Here is a 15,087-nt window from a genome sequence, read left to right on the forward strand (position 1 = left end):
CATTTAAACATCATTAGTACCTAATTCACCTCACTTATGTGGATTTTTCTATTCTTCCATGCACTAGGGAGAAACTAGATAGCGCCAATACTGGACATGAAAGTCAGTGGGGGGTACACTTAGCACTTCAAGTTCATCACTTGTTCCTCCGGCTCTCTATTTTGGCCATTTGACCCCAACATCATAGCTTACTTTGTGGCCAGCAAGCACCTGCATTCTCATTCCCCAACCCCTCCATCCATGAAAGTTGGTGTTGGACACAGACCAGCCTCACTATAAGTCTGGGTATCTCTCCAGCTCAGTGTGAATACAGTTCTCCACTTCAATATTACACTTCAAAACATACCGACACCTACACGTAATGCTGCTGCTGAGCTATTTTGCGTACAGAAATGAGCACCAATCTCATGGACTGAACCTCTCAGGGCTCCTTATTTAATCTTCGTACTCACTGATTTTTGCATCGCCCTGGATGCTCACAGCAGTTGCCGCATGCTTCGTCTTATCTTTTTGCACTTATTTGCTGCCTCATTCAGAATTTAAAAGACAGTATTTCTTTGTAGTCTTGCAGACACAAACCTTGTCATGATTGTTAGCAATGAACAGTCAAAGATGATGCCTATAGTGCTTTTTGTATCATGATATGTCAATATCACAGCTGCTTAGAGTCAAAATACTGTATGTGTTTCATATAAATAACTTGGGTCTCAAAGTTTAGGAGGACTGGACCTTAGTTGGGCAAGAGGACAATATGGTACCATCACAGTGAATCAAGGGCTTATTGAATTCCCAGGAATTGGTCATGGTTAGTCCAGTAGTCACAGGCATGTCAGTCATGGCACTGTGCAGCATGAGTCCAGGACATGGGCCAATTTTTCCTGCAATGAGATGAAGGGATTGACGTATTATGATGGCAGTGCATGCAAGAGCAGTGAGTGGAGTTGCGGCAGCAGGAGGTGTTGAGGTATTCCCACTGAGTGAGTGGCAAACACAGAGGGCAGGAAGGTTTAGCAATTTCGAAGTGAAGTGGATTGGATTTATTTAATGGACATTATGTGTGGAATAATAAGTGTTTTAGTCTATAAGCCTTGATGAGATGAATGTACAAGTCAGACTTAGACTGACTGGGCCCAATAAGCTTAAGATATCAGAGGGAAGATGTTGGCACTTAACCTTAGAGACCTGAAAATCATAGCCTTCTTCCTGCACTACTGTGCATTGTGTTTCACTGGGGACACAGCACTGACTTAGGGTGCCAACCTAGTCCAGGCTAACAATGTTGGTGGCATATCTTCCTTTGCCATTCAGTAGGAAAAACAATGCCCACCTTTCCACCACCCCACCCACCTGCACTTCCAGGTCACTGAGGCAAACTGTGGGGCTAATTTGCCTTTCTCAGCCATTTCTTCAGGATAATATTAAGGACAACAGTGGGAAGACAGCTCTGGGCTTGCTATGCCTGATGAGATGTGGATTTGAGCTTTAAGTATGGTACCGTCAGTGTGAACATCCCATAGTCTCAGCAGCAGCCAGCACTTCTGCTGCATGACTTTATGATGAAGCCAGAATAGCCTTCTTCTCGAAGGTGAAGAAGAGTGAAAGATTGTGCAAGAAAAGTTGACAAGGGCCTTGGCAACTGGCTACTATGAATGTCACCCCAGAAAAACGGGAAAATACAGCTCTGTTTACATCCTGGAAATAGCCAAAGTAAGAAAGCCATCCAATGTCATAAATCAGTTATTAATACCCAGCTTCAGTTTTGATGTCACATCTCAATTCTGTGATGAATCGGAATTTGATTCTCCACATCCATTACAAAATGTATACACTTTACTCAGAGATAAATTTGACTAGTGTATGATATTGATTAGATTCCAATACGTTCTAGAAAAAGAGGTAGCCACTTGCCATTCATGGACTCCCCACTTATTGATTTGCACTGTTTTGCAATTTCTGTAACATTGGGTAGTCAGTAATATTTACACACTTATGAAACTTTTATGGGCATGTTTTTTTTCGCACAATAGATAAGATATATTGTCCGCATTTATATTTTAGCAAGCACAAGTTTTGTTTTGCATGCTCAAGTCCTGTGCACAGTAAGATATTGGTGCAGATACACCAAGTGAAAAAGTGTTCACTATTCTAATATTTTATCTTCAGATGACAACCCAGATCTTCCAGTTTCCTGAAAGTCAGAAATCAACGGATGACCCCGAGCCATATATCAGGGTTTCATGGAAGCCTTGACATGTGACCTTTGCAGAAATTGCCTGGGAAGTTGGAATTTAGAACCACTATACTTTTTAATACATCAACTCATTCTAAAAAGAATATTATAATCCAAGAGAAGAATTAAAGTTATAACATTTTGCACCTTTAGTTAAGCATCAAATCAGAAAATAATAGAAAAGTTAGTCTCACCATCCAGGCTGTGACAAAATCTCCCAACCAGGTTCCAACTGCTGCTAGCTTCATGAAGGTTTCATTCCTCATGCCCATGTATTTGTTAATGAAATAAGGACTGTGAAAGAAATACAGATTATTAGTATTATAATAGAGAACAAACTTAAGATATTCATCAGATGGTGTTTCTCCCCTCCATAGAACAGTGGATTATGACACGGCTGGTAGAACATATGAACCTACTCTTTCAATCAGCAGAAATTTGAAATGTGGCTTTTCAATTTAATTAGTAACAATTCATAACCAGCTGATAAGGAATCTTTTATAATGTTTACATATCTCTATTAGCCAAATAAACGTTTTAATTCCATTTCTAAAGACAGTCATCCAGCACCCTGTCACACAATCCTGTTACGGACCCCTGGCCATTCGTATGATGGGTGGTGTTCAGCAAAAATACGCAAGTAAATTTATGAACTCTCACATATACAGTGCAGAACGCAAACTCAGCATGTCTCAAAGTGACAACTAATTCAGTACAAAATATAGGAAAGGTTTCCAAAATGTTCTCGAGTGAAACCACATGTGTTCAAAGAGACTTGAGAATACAGGGTTAGTGCCTGTGAGGTCCCAAGTCCACAATGAAACAAATTCAGAAACAGAAATACATTAAGGGCAGATATTTTCGACCTTTGAAGACACAATAATAAAACTCCATAATTCTGGTGAACAGCTGCATTATGAATGTGAATAAATTGTCAGTCTAACTACATGGGTAAAGAAGAGTGTAACTGAATCAAGCATTATGGCTAACACAATCCAATACAAAACAGAAATCACCACAAGGCTCTCATACATGACCTTCATTAAGCCTCATCTAGAATACTGTATCCAACACTGGTCTCTTTGCATGATGATGAGATTAACACGTGTCAAAACCATGGAAAAGGTTGATAGAGAGCCATGAAATTAATACTTTAGTTATCAAGACAAAGGTGGCAGTTGTGTCCTTTTACTTTAGAAGAGAGTAGATTTAGGAGTAGATGATTCAAGTGATGCATTTAAAATGCCAAAGGAATTAGATGGTGTCTGTGTGAATACATTTTAATTAGACAGTCTTGGACAATGAAGTAGCAGCATTTTATTTCTGTGCATTAATTTGGATCTGTACATAAAGTTTAGAAACAATCTTATTCAGCTGATAGGCTTTTCAAGCTGATTTATAATAATGATAAACAATAGTTTGTATTGATCTTTCCTGGTCACGTTACAGCAAATCACATGCCAAAATGCAGGTCAACAACATATATCACTGAACTTTTCAGGCATCTGAGGGGGACAGATGTAATTTTAGACAGCCATTTCTCCCTATTAGACAAGTAGCAGTCATATTTAACTAACAATTTGTAGACAACTAATAGAATAAAATAAGTAATTGGCATTATCCTTATTGCTTATCTTGACACCTTTTTTTTTTCCCAGATGTTCACTCTCGAGACACACATACATGGAAACATCATTACATATCTAGCCAACTGGAAAAGTGCTCAGTATTCCTTCTTCCACAGACTTTCCAAATGCTGACCTTTATTGAAATGACAAGGTTCTTCTGTGTGATTGCCCCTTCCACCTGGGATGCTTTGGCTAGTCACCAGTAGAATATAAAACCCATTAAAGACAAATCCTCATTCCCACACAACTTTCAGAATAGTCAAAGGACCATAAGAGTAATATTGTCTCTGCATTCCTTATGCTAATGAGCTCTCTACAAGTAAACAGAGTCCTAGAGATGTACAGCATGGAAACAGACCCTTCGGTTCAACCCGTCCATGCCGACCAGATATCCCAACCCAATCTAGTCCCACCTGCCAGCACCCAGCTATATCCCTTCAAACCCTTCCTATTTATATACCCATCCAGATGCCTTTTAAATGTTGCAATTGTACCAGTCTCCACCACTTCCTCTTGCAGCTCATTCCATACACACACCACCCTCTGCATGAAAACGTAGCCCCTTAGGTCTCTTTTATATCTTTCCCCTCTCACCCTAAACCTATGCCCTCTAGTTCTGGACTCCCTGACCCCAGGAAAAAGACTTTGTCTATTTATCCTATCCATGCCCCTCATAATTTTGTCACGCCTCAGCCCCCAATGCTTCAGGGAAAACAGCCCCAGCCTGTTCAGCCTCTCCCTATAGCTCAAATCCTCCAACCCTGGCAACATCATTGTAAAACTTTTCTGAACCCTTTCAAGTTTCAAAACATCTTTCCGATAGGAAAGAGACCAGAACTGCACGCAATATTCCAACAGTGGACTAACCAATGTCCTGTACAGCCACAACACAACCTCCCAACTCCTGTACTCAATACTCTGACCAATAAAGGAAAGCATACCAAATGCTGCCTTCACTATCCTATCTACCTGCGACTTCACTTTCAAGGAGCTATGAACCTGTATTCCAAGGTCTCTTTGTTCAGCAACACTCCCTAGGACCTTACCATTAGGTGTATAAGTCCTGCTAAGATTTGCTTTCCCAAAATGCAGCACCTCGCATTTATCTGAATTAAACTCCATCTGCCACTTCTCAGCCCATTGGCCCATCTGGTCATGATCCTGTTGTAATCGGACGTAACCCTCTTCACTGTTCCCTACACCTCCAATTTTGGTGTCATCTGCAAACTTACTAATTGTACCTCTTATGCTCGCATCCAAATCATTTATGTAAATGACAAAAAGTAGAGGACCCAGCACCAATCCTTGTGGCACTCCACTGGTCACAGGCCTCCAGTATGAAAAACAACCCTCCAACACCACCCTCTGTCTTCTACCTTTGAAACAGTTCTGTATCCAAATGGCCAGTTCCTCACTTTTTCCGTGAGATCTAACCTTGCTAATCAGCTTCCCAAGGGGAACCTTGTCAAACGTCTTACTGAAGTCCATATAGATCACATCTACTGCTCTGCCCTCATCAATCCTCTTTGTTACTTCCTCAAAAAGCTCAATCAAGTTTGAGAGTCATGATTTCCCACACACAAAGCCATTTTGACTATCCCTAATCAGTCCTTACCTTTCCAAACACATGCACATCCTCTTCCTCAGGATTCCCTCCAACAACTTGCCCACCACCGATGTTAGGCTCACTGGTTTATAGTTCCCTGGCTTGCTCTTACCACCCTTCTTAAAACAGTGGCACCACGTTTGACAACCTCCAGTCTTCCGGCACCTCTCCTGTGACTATCAATGATACAAACATCTCACCAAATGGCCCAGCAATCACTTCTCTAGCTTCCCACAGCGTTCTCGGGTACACCCTATCAGGTCCTGGGGATTTATCCATCTTTACCTGTTTCAAGATATCCAGCACTTGCTCCTCTGTAATATGGACATTTTGCAAGATGTCACCATCTATTTCCCTACATTCTATATCTTCCATATCCTTTTCCACAGTAAATACTGACACAAAATACTCATTTAGTAAATCCCCGATTTTCTGCGGCTCCACACAAAGGCTGCCATGCTAATCTTTGAGGGGCCCTATTCTCTCCTTAATTACCCTTTTGTCCTTAATGTATTTGCAAAAGCTCTTTGGATTCTCCTTAACTCTATTTGCCAAAGCTATCTCATGTCCCCTTTTGCCCTCCTGATTTCCCTCTTAAGTATACTCTTACTTCCTTTATACTCTTCTAAGGATTCACTTGATCTATCCTGTCTATGCCTGACATATGCTTCCTTCTGTTTCTAAACCAAATCCTCAACTTCTTTAGTCATCCAGCATTCCCTATACCTACCAGCCTTTCCTTTCACCGTAACAGGAATATACTTTCTCTGGATTCTCATTTACTCATTTCTGAAGGCTTCCCATTTTTCAGCCGTCCCTTTACCTGTGAACATCTGGCCCCAATCAGCTTTCGAAAGTTCTTGCCTAATATCGTCAAAATTGGCCTTTCTCCAATTTAGAACTTCAACTTTTAGATCTGGTCTATCCTTTTCCATCATTATTTTAAACATATTGAATATATGTTATTGATCTTGATAAATACCTATTAAAGGAACAGATTTCTCAGTTGTGCTTTCTCTGTACTTCACTTGAGCTCAGAGGATGAAGTAAGTAAATGTACCATTTCCTATCTACTCATTTAGAAGAGATACTTTCTTCATGTTAACTCATTAAGGACACTATCAGTGCTGAGAGCAAATGTTATGTAAACAATGATCAATAATCACATTTGTTATCCAAATATCTTATTTGCAGTCTCTAGCCCAAATAATAAACAATAAAATGGTTCTTACAGTTATGTGAATTAAGAAACACTGAATAAATTAGGATAAGTCTGCTTAGCTTGAATGAAACAACAATGGTTTGAGAGGGAGCTTAGTGTTGTCAAAAGGAGTTACTTTAAATATTTTTTTTCTTTCTTTCTATTCTAGCATCAGCTGTCTTCCTTGTGTTCCAAGATGAAATGAATAAATGTGTTTAATTATTAAAAATAAAGACAATAGTGGGTTGATCCATTTGTACATGAATAAAATCTTGATGTGAAAGCTTCTTTTTGGGTGTCACTTTTATAAAACTGCAGATGCCATTAGAACACATTATTAAACAACTGAGTAAGAGATGTCCTATAAATCATAAAATATCAATAAAGTGTTCATAGTTAAATTCCTGACGCAGGCTTCATTAATGGAAACGTGAGATGTACAATGACTGATTACTTCCACTACCTTAAAATAACCATCTTGAGGAGAACGGGGATTTATATCTGCATTAACGCAGAACTGCAGTAACTTGGATTCAATCCAGCCTGTGAAAATGATCCGATGGGAGTTGTTCTTTCTGTGTAATTATGATCAATAATTCTAGTGACCTAGATGCACATCTAAAACTGCAGCCTTGAAGATGTGCCTAAACTGCAAAACAGAAAGGCAGATTTTCAAATGCAATGGCACTGGTTCATTAATTGACAAGAAAAATAATCACAACATTAAAAAGCATTTCCTAAACTTGAAGGTTCTGACGCATATCTGTGTACAATCAAACCCACATCAAATTACAAAGAATTATTATTTGTTCTTCAGTCAAGGAGTGATAGAATTATAATTTGAGCAACTGTCCTGATTACATGGAAAAAAAAAATAAAATTAATACAAAGCAATTGATTAAACCAATATTTGATTGTATATACAAACACTAATTAGTGTTTTTGTTACAAAATTTTGGATTCAGCATTATAAGTTATAATTTTCCCATTGCTTAAATGGTGAGAATGGGAGTCCAGCTGCTGAGTGAAGTATGATTTGATTTGATTTGATTTATTATTGTCACATGTACAGAGATACAATGAAAAGAATTGTTTTGTGTGCTAACCAAACAAATCGCACCTTAAGAACAGAGTGCAGAATATAGTGTCACAGTTACAGAAAAGGTGTAGAGAAAGTTCAACTCTAATATATAAGAGATTCATTCATAGGTCTGATAACAGTGGGGAAGAAGCTGTTCTTCAATCTGATGGTGCGTGTTTTCAAATTTATGTATCTCATGCCTGATAGAGAAGAGTATGATCGGGCTGGGAGGGATCTTTGATGGTGTTGGCTGCTTTCCCAAGACAACAAGAAGTGTAGATGTAGTCAATGGAAGGAAGACTGGTTTTCATGATGGACTGAGCTTCATTCACAATTCTCTGCAGTTTCTTGTGGTCTTGGGCAAAGCAGTTGCCATACTAACCTGTGGTGCATCAGATACACAATGGAAAGTATCATATCTATAAAAATTGGTAAGAGTCACTGTGGACATGCTGAATTTCCTTAGCCTTCTTAGAAAGTAGAGGGATTGGTGTGCTTTCTTGACAATGAACAAATGAACAAAGATTACAACATAGGAACAGACCCTTCGGCCCTCCGGGCCTGTGTCAATCCAGATTCTCTAAATCTGTCATCTATTTTCCGAAGATCTGTATTCGTCTGCTCCCTGCCCATTCATGCATCTTCCAAATGCATCTTAAATAATGCTGTCGTTCCCGTCCCTCCACTGGCAACGCAAACCAGGCACCCCACACCCTTCCACATATATCTCCACTAAACTTTTCCCCTCTCACATTGAACTCATGACCCCTCGTAATCAAGTCCAGCACTCTGGGGGAGAAAGTTTCTTGCTATCCACTTTGTCTACATCTTTCATTATTTTGTAAACCTCAATCAGGTACCCCTCAACCACATTCTTTCCAATGAAAATAATCCTAATCTACTCAGCTTCTCTTCATAGCTAGCACCCTCCATACCAGGCAACTTCCTGGTGAACCTCCTCTGCACCCTCTCCAAAGCATCCACATCCTTTTGGTAATGTGGCGACCAGAGCTGTATGCAGTATTCCAAATGTGGCCAAACCAAAGTCCTATACAATTGTAACATGACCTGCCAACTCTTTTACTCAATACCCCATCCGACGAAGGAAAGCATGCCACTCTACTAACCTGCATTGCCACCTTCAGGGAACAATGGATCCAAACACCCAGATGTCTCTGAACATCAAATTCCCCAGGACTTTTCCATTTACTGTATTGTTCACTCTGGAAGTATATCTTCCAAAATGCGTCACCTTGCATTTGTCTGGATTGAACTCCACCTGCTATTTCTCTGCCCAACTCTCCAATCTATCTATCTATATTCTGCTGTATTCTCTGACAGTCCCCTTCACTACCTGCTACTCCACCAATCTTAGTATCATCTATAAACTTGCTAATGAGACAACCTATACCTTCCTCCAAATCATTTATGTATGTCACAAACAACAGTGGTCCCAGCACGGATCCATGTGGAACACCACTGGTCACAGGTCTCTATTTTGAGAAGCTCCCTTCCACTACTTCTGTCTCCTGTTGCCCAACCATCTCCCTATCCATCTTGCTAGTGCACCCTGGATCCCATGCGACTTCACCTTCTTCATCAGCCGACCATGGGGGAGGCTTATCAAACATCTTACTGAAGTCCACATATATGACATCTACATCCTTTACCTCAATCAGCTTTGTCACCTCTTCAAAGAATTCTATTAGGTTTGGAAGACATGACATTCCCTGCATGAAACCATGCTTCCTATCACTGATAAGCCCATTTTCTTCCAAATGGTATGTGTCCTATCCCTTAGTATCTTCTCCAGTAGCTTCCCTACCACTGACCATCATGCCCGAAACGTCGATTCTCCTGTCCTTGGATGCTGCCTGACCTGCTGCGCTTTTCCAGCAACACATTTTCAGCTCTGATCTCTAGCATCTGCAGTCCTCACTTTCCCCCTACCACTGACGTCAAGCTCACAAGTCTGAAATTACCTGGATTATCCCTGCTAAATTTCTTAAACAAGGGAACAACATTATCAATTCTCCAGTCCTCTGGGACCTCTCTCGTTTTCAAGGATGCTGCAAAGATATCTGTTAAAGCCCCAGCTAGTTCTTCTCTCACTTCCCTCAGTAACCTGGAATAGATCCCATCCGGACCTGGGGACTTGCTCACCTTAATGCCTTTCAGAATACCCAACACTTCCTCCCTCCTTATGCTGACTTGACCAAGAATAATCAAAGATCTATCCCTAACCTCAACAACCGCCATGTCTCTCTCCTCAGTGAATACCAATGCAAAGACTTCATTAAGAATCTCACCCATTTTCTCTGACTCCACCCATATCTTTCCTCCTTTGTCCTTGGGCCAACCCTTTCCCTCGTTACCCTCTTGCTCCTTATATACGAATAAAAGGCTTTGGAGTTTTCCTTAACCCTGCTCGCTAAGGATAGCTCATGACCCCTTTTAGCCCTCTTAATTCCTTGTTTCAGAATGGTCCTACATTCCCAATATTCTTCCAAAGCTTCATCTGATGTCAGTCACTTATACATTATGTATGCATTCTTTTCCCTCTTAGCTAGTCTCATAATTTCACCTGCCATCCATGGTTACCTAATCTTGCCATTTCTGTCCCTCATTTTCACAGGAACATCTCTCTCCTGAGTTCTAATCAACCTCTATTTAAAAGCCTCCCACATACCTCATGTGGATTTACCTTCAAACAACTGCTCCCAATCTACATTCCCCAGCTCCTGCTGAATTTTTGTATAGTTGGCCTTCCCCCAATTTAACACTCTTCATTTAGAACCACTCTCATCTTTGTCCATGAGTATCCGAAAACGTATGGAATTGTGATCACGATTCCCTAAGTAATTCCCCCCTCCACTACTTATATACTGCTCTCGAAAACCCTCCTAGATGCTCCTTACAAATTCTGCTCCATCCAGACCTCTAAAACTCAGTGAATCCCAGTCAGTGTTGGGAAAATTAACATCTCCCATCACCACCACCCTGTTGCTCCTAAGTCTTTCATCATAATTGTACATCTACCTCACGGTCACTGTTGGGAGTGGTCTCGCCTGTAGTAAAGCCCCAACATTGTTACCGCACCCTTCCTATTTCTGAGCTCTGCCCGTATTGCCTCACTGCTCAAGTCCTCCTTAGTGCCCTCCTTCAGCACAGCTGTGATATCCTCCCTGACCAGTAATACAACTCCTCCACCCCTTTTACCTCCCTCTCTATCCTGCCTGAAGCATTGATATCCTGGGATGTTTAATTGCCAATCATGCCCTTTCCTCAACCAAGTCTCAGTAAGAGCAATATCATACTCAAAGGCATTTGGATGGGTATATGAATAGGAAGGGTTTGGAGGAATATGGACCGGGTGCTGGCAGGTGGGACTAGATTGAGCTGGGATATCTGGTCGGCATGGAGGGTTGACTAAAAGGGTCTGTTTCCATGCTGCACATCTCTAGGACTCTATGAGTCTACTAATCTAAGCCCTATGTTCATCTGCCTTACCTACTATATTTCTTGTATTAAAACAAATGCACCTCAGTCCACCAGTCTCTCTGCGTTCATCATCTGCTCCCTGCCTGCTCTTCCCCTTCATGATCGCTGTCTTCACGATCTAGTTCCCTACAGACTTTAGTTACTACCTCCTTGCTGTCCACTAATCTCCTCATTTGGTTCTCATCCCCCTGCCACAGTAGTTTAAACCCTCCCCAGCTTAGTAAAAGGACATTGGTTCAAATCTGGCCCAGGTGCAGACCATCCCATTTGTAATAGTCCTACCTCCCCAAGAACTGGTCCCAATGTCCCAAATATCTGAACTCCTCCCTCCTACACCATCTCTCAAGCCACACATTCATTCTGAATATTCTATAACTCCTACTCTGACTTGCACGTGGTACTGGTTGCAATACTGAGATTACTGCCTGAGGTCCTACTTGTTAAACTTGGTTCCTAACTCCCTAGATCCTTCGTGTAGGACCTTATCCAGTTTGTTTTTTTACCTATATCATTGGTGTCTACCTGCATCACACCCTCCTTCAGAATTTTCTGCAGTCAATCAGAGACATCCCTGACATGTACATCAAGATGGACAGACCAGGACAGCTTGGTGGTGATATTTACTTCTAGGAACCTGAAGCTCCTGACCACCTCCATCTCACCACCAATGAAACAGAATGATGCCATCACTCAAAAAATAGCAAGGTCCAGCAGGATTATTTTTGCTGTATCTTCCCAAATTTTTCATTAATTTCTAGATCAGAGTAAATCACACACAGAGTTGTGCCACAATAAAGCAGGAGACCACTTTACATAAAAGGCAAACATTGGAACTGGTGAAGATCAAGCTTTTCACACTTGCGCACTTAACCAATGGCCTTCTAAGGGCAGACAGGCCCTCCAAAACAGATTATTATGACTTAAGGGCATCATTCCAACCAGGCTGCAATTACTTTCACTCCGGACAGTACGGATCGAATTGCCTGCCTCTGACTTTCTTCTGAAATTAAGACCGTGTACCAGGAAGTCCCACTATTTGGAGCTGTCAGTTAACCAGAGGTTAGTAACTCCAGAACTCAGCAGTACCAGTCTGAAGGTTATGCTCACGCCAGGACAACATTCCATGAAATGCAAAGGTTTCAGGGGGTGGAGGTCAGATGGGAAAGAGGGAAGGGACAAAAGCGGATGGTTTTTAAATAGCTAATGCCCACTCTCCCAAGTTCTAATTCTGGTATTATGTTTAATTATTGCAAATTGATGGAAGAAACAGAGTTAACAGCTAAACACCTGTATGCCTCTTCCCAGAACTCAGGAATTCTGAAAAATTGACCTTAAAACATTAACTCTTTCTCTCTCCACAGATGTCTCCAGAGCTGTTGAGTTTCTCCAGCATTCTGTGTGTTGGTTTCAAATTTCAAGCATCTGTAATATTTTGCTTTTATTCCCATAAGTTGTCAACAATTAACCACTTAAGGGCATCAATGCCAGCAGGGCGGGAAGATGGAGTTTTGGCCTTTCTGTCAAGAACTAATTTGGGCAAGGTCAGAATGTAGTGGCGTTCAGGTCTGCCATCAGCTCATCAAGTTCCCACAACATTTTCTTTAGGCACTAAATATTTGTGTCCCAAGATTAAGGACTTGAAATAATCAATAATATTCCAATTCTAAACAAAGTAAAAATGTTAGCCATCTACAGCATTTTCCAAAGAATTGAAATATGTCTTGCTCATGATGCATCAATGTGTTCAGATTTTTAAAGGTTTAAATAAAGTTCAATTCCTTTGCTGCATCATGGATTCTCTGATTTAAATCTGGAATATAGCGAAGATTGCTCAAATAGACAGGTTGAGTTTAATTATCAGGTAAACTGAATATATTCTTTAGTGTACCCTCTTGGGTAATTCTCACTGTTTGGGTAGTTTTCTGAGAACACTCATTTATCTTACTTCTTTTTTAAAAGCTTGTTTTTGTCAACTTATGAGGTATCCAAGAGATATTTGAGTTGATATGGTTATAAACTGGGCATATTGCCATAATAGCAATACGCTGAAAATGTGTTGCTGGAAGAGCGCAGCAGGTCAGGCAGCATCCAAGGAGCAGGAGAATCGACATTTCAGCCATAAGCCCTTCTTCAGGAAGGCTCATGCCCAAAACGCCGATTCTCCTGCTCCTTGGATGCTGCTTGACCTGCTGCGCTTTTCCAGCAACACATTTTCAGCTCTGATCTCCAGCATCTGCAGTCCTCACTTTCTCATAGTAGCAATATGCAAAGGAAGAATACAGTTACCAACAAAGGGAAAATAAAAAGAGTCTACTGTTACTGTGAAGTACAAAATGTTATTAAATAAAGACTGGCAGAAGTTAACTGCCTATGAAGAACATTATTCTCACCACATAGTATTTTGTTCCTGATTCAAAAAGGAAATATAAAGTAAATGGCATCATTAATCTTGATTCCTCCTGAACAATGATTTCTCTTTCAAATATCTTTGTAATAGTAAACTACATATACCTTTCTATCATTACTGATTTCCTCTTTAGGTATTGCAATTTCATATGAACTCAGCCATCAGTATTACAAAGGACAGAGGGAACAATTCTCCTCAAGCCTTTTCCACAATTCAGTTAGGTTTTTGCTTTCAAAGTCATGTGGATGGACGTGGGTGAGACTGGTTGGGTCAGCATTTATTGCTCATCTCTAGTTGCCCTCAAGGAGGTGGTGGCGAGCTGCCTTTTTGAATCACTGCAGTCCATTTGCTGCAGATGGGGGGATGGAGAGATAAAGGGGAGGGGAGTGGGGCTGCGGTGGAGGTGGAAGGCAGCTGAAAGTGAGATAGGTAGACGGAGGTGGGGGAAATGGTGATAGGTCGGAGACGAGGGTGAAGCAGATAGGTGGGAAGGAAGATGGACAGGTAAGGACAGGTAAGGACAGGTCATGAGGGCAGTGCTGAATTGGAAGGTTGGAACTGGGATAAGGTGGGATGAGGGGAAATGAGAAAACTGGTGAAATCCACATTGATACCATATGATTGGAGGTCCCAAGGCGGAAGATGCACTTCCACATGTCATTAACTGTATCCGTTGCTGCTGATGCGGTCTCCTCTATGTTGGGGAAACAGGACGCCTACTCGCAGAGCACTTCAGGGAATATCTCCGGGACACCTGCACCAGCCAACCCCACCTCTATGTGGCCGAACACTTCAATCCCTTCCCCACCCCCACTCCGCTAAGAACATGCAGGTCCTGGGCCTCCTCCAGCTCCACTCCCTAACCACCCGACGCCTGGAGGAAGAACACCTCATCTTCCGCCTTCGGACCCTCACACCACGTAGCATCAATGTGGATTTGACCAGTTTCCTCATTTCCCCTCACCCCACCTATCCAGTTCCAACCTCCCAACTCAGCACTGCCCTCATGACCTGTCCTACCTTTCCATCTTCCTTCCCACCCATCTGCTCCACTCACCTCTCTGATCTATCACCATTAACCCCACCTCCATCTACCTATCACACTCTCTGCTACCTTCCCTCCAAGTCCCATCCTTCTCCCATTTATCTCTCCACCCCCTCGGCTCATTGCTTCATTCTTGATGAAGGGATATTGCCCGAAACATAGATTCTCCTGCTCCTCGGATGTTGCCTGACCAGCACCACACTCTCAATACTGATATCCTCACCTTCTCCAACCTTGGTAATGGAGCAGATGTCAAACAGTTTGGAGTATATCACAGGGTTAAACAGAAAACCAATAATGTGACTATTGTGCGCTTGAAGGTCAAGCCAAGAACAATGAAGCCCTGTCACTGAGATAGTATCACACCTGAACAGCAGTTGATTTGTTG

The 15,087-nt window shown here is 41.5% G+C and overlaps 1 protein-coding gene across 3 annotated transcripts in view; it reads right to left on the reverse strand.

The window, feature by feature from the left end:
* tmem117 (transmembrane protein 117) overlaps positions 1 to 15,087 on the reverse strand; it is a 434,750-nt gene that overhangs the window by 200,673 nt on the left and 218,990 nt on the right. For all 3 annotated transcript variants that reach the window (XM_072551966.1, XM_072551967.1, XM_072551969.1), the window contains exon 4: positions 2,425 to 2,524. In XM_072551966.1, coding sequence (XP_072408067.1) covers positions 2,425 to 2,524 — 100 coding nt within the window. The remainder of the gene's footprint in view (positions 1 to 2,424; positions 2,525 to 15,087) is intronic.

The sequence above is a fragment of the Chiloscyllium punctatum genome, chromosome 32 (genome assembly GCF_047496795.1).
Source record: "Chiloscyllium punctatum isolate Juve2018m chromosome 32, sChiPun1.3, whole genome shotgun sequence".
Taxonomy (NCBI): domain Eukaryota; kingdom Metazoa; phylum Chordata; class Chondrichthyes; order Orectolobiformes; family Hemiscylliidae; genus Chiloscyllium; species Chiloscyllium punctatum.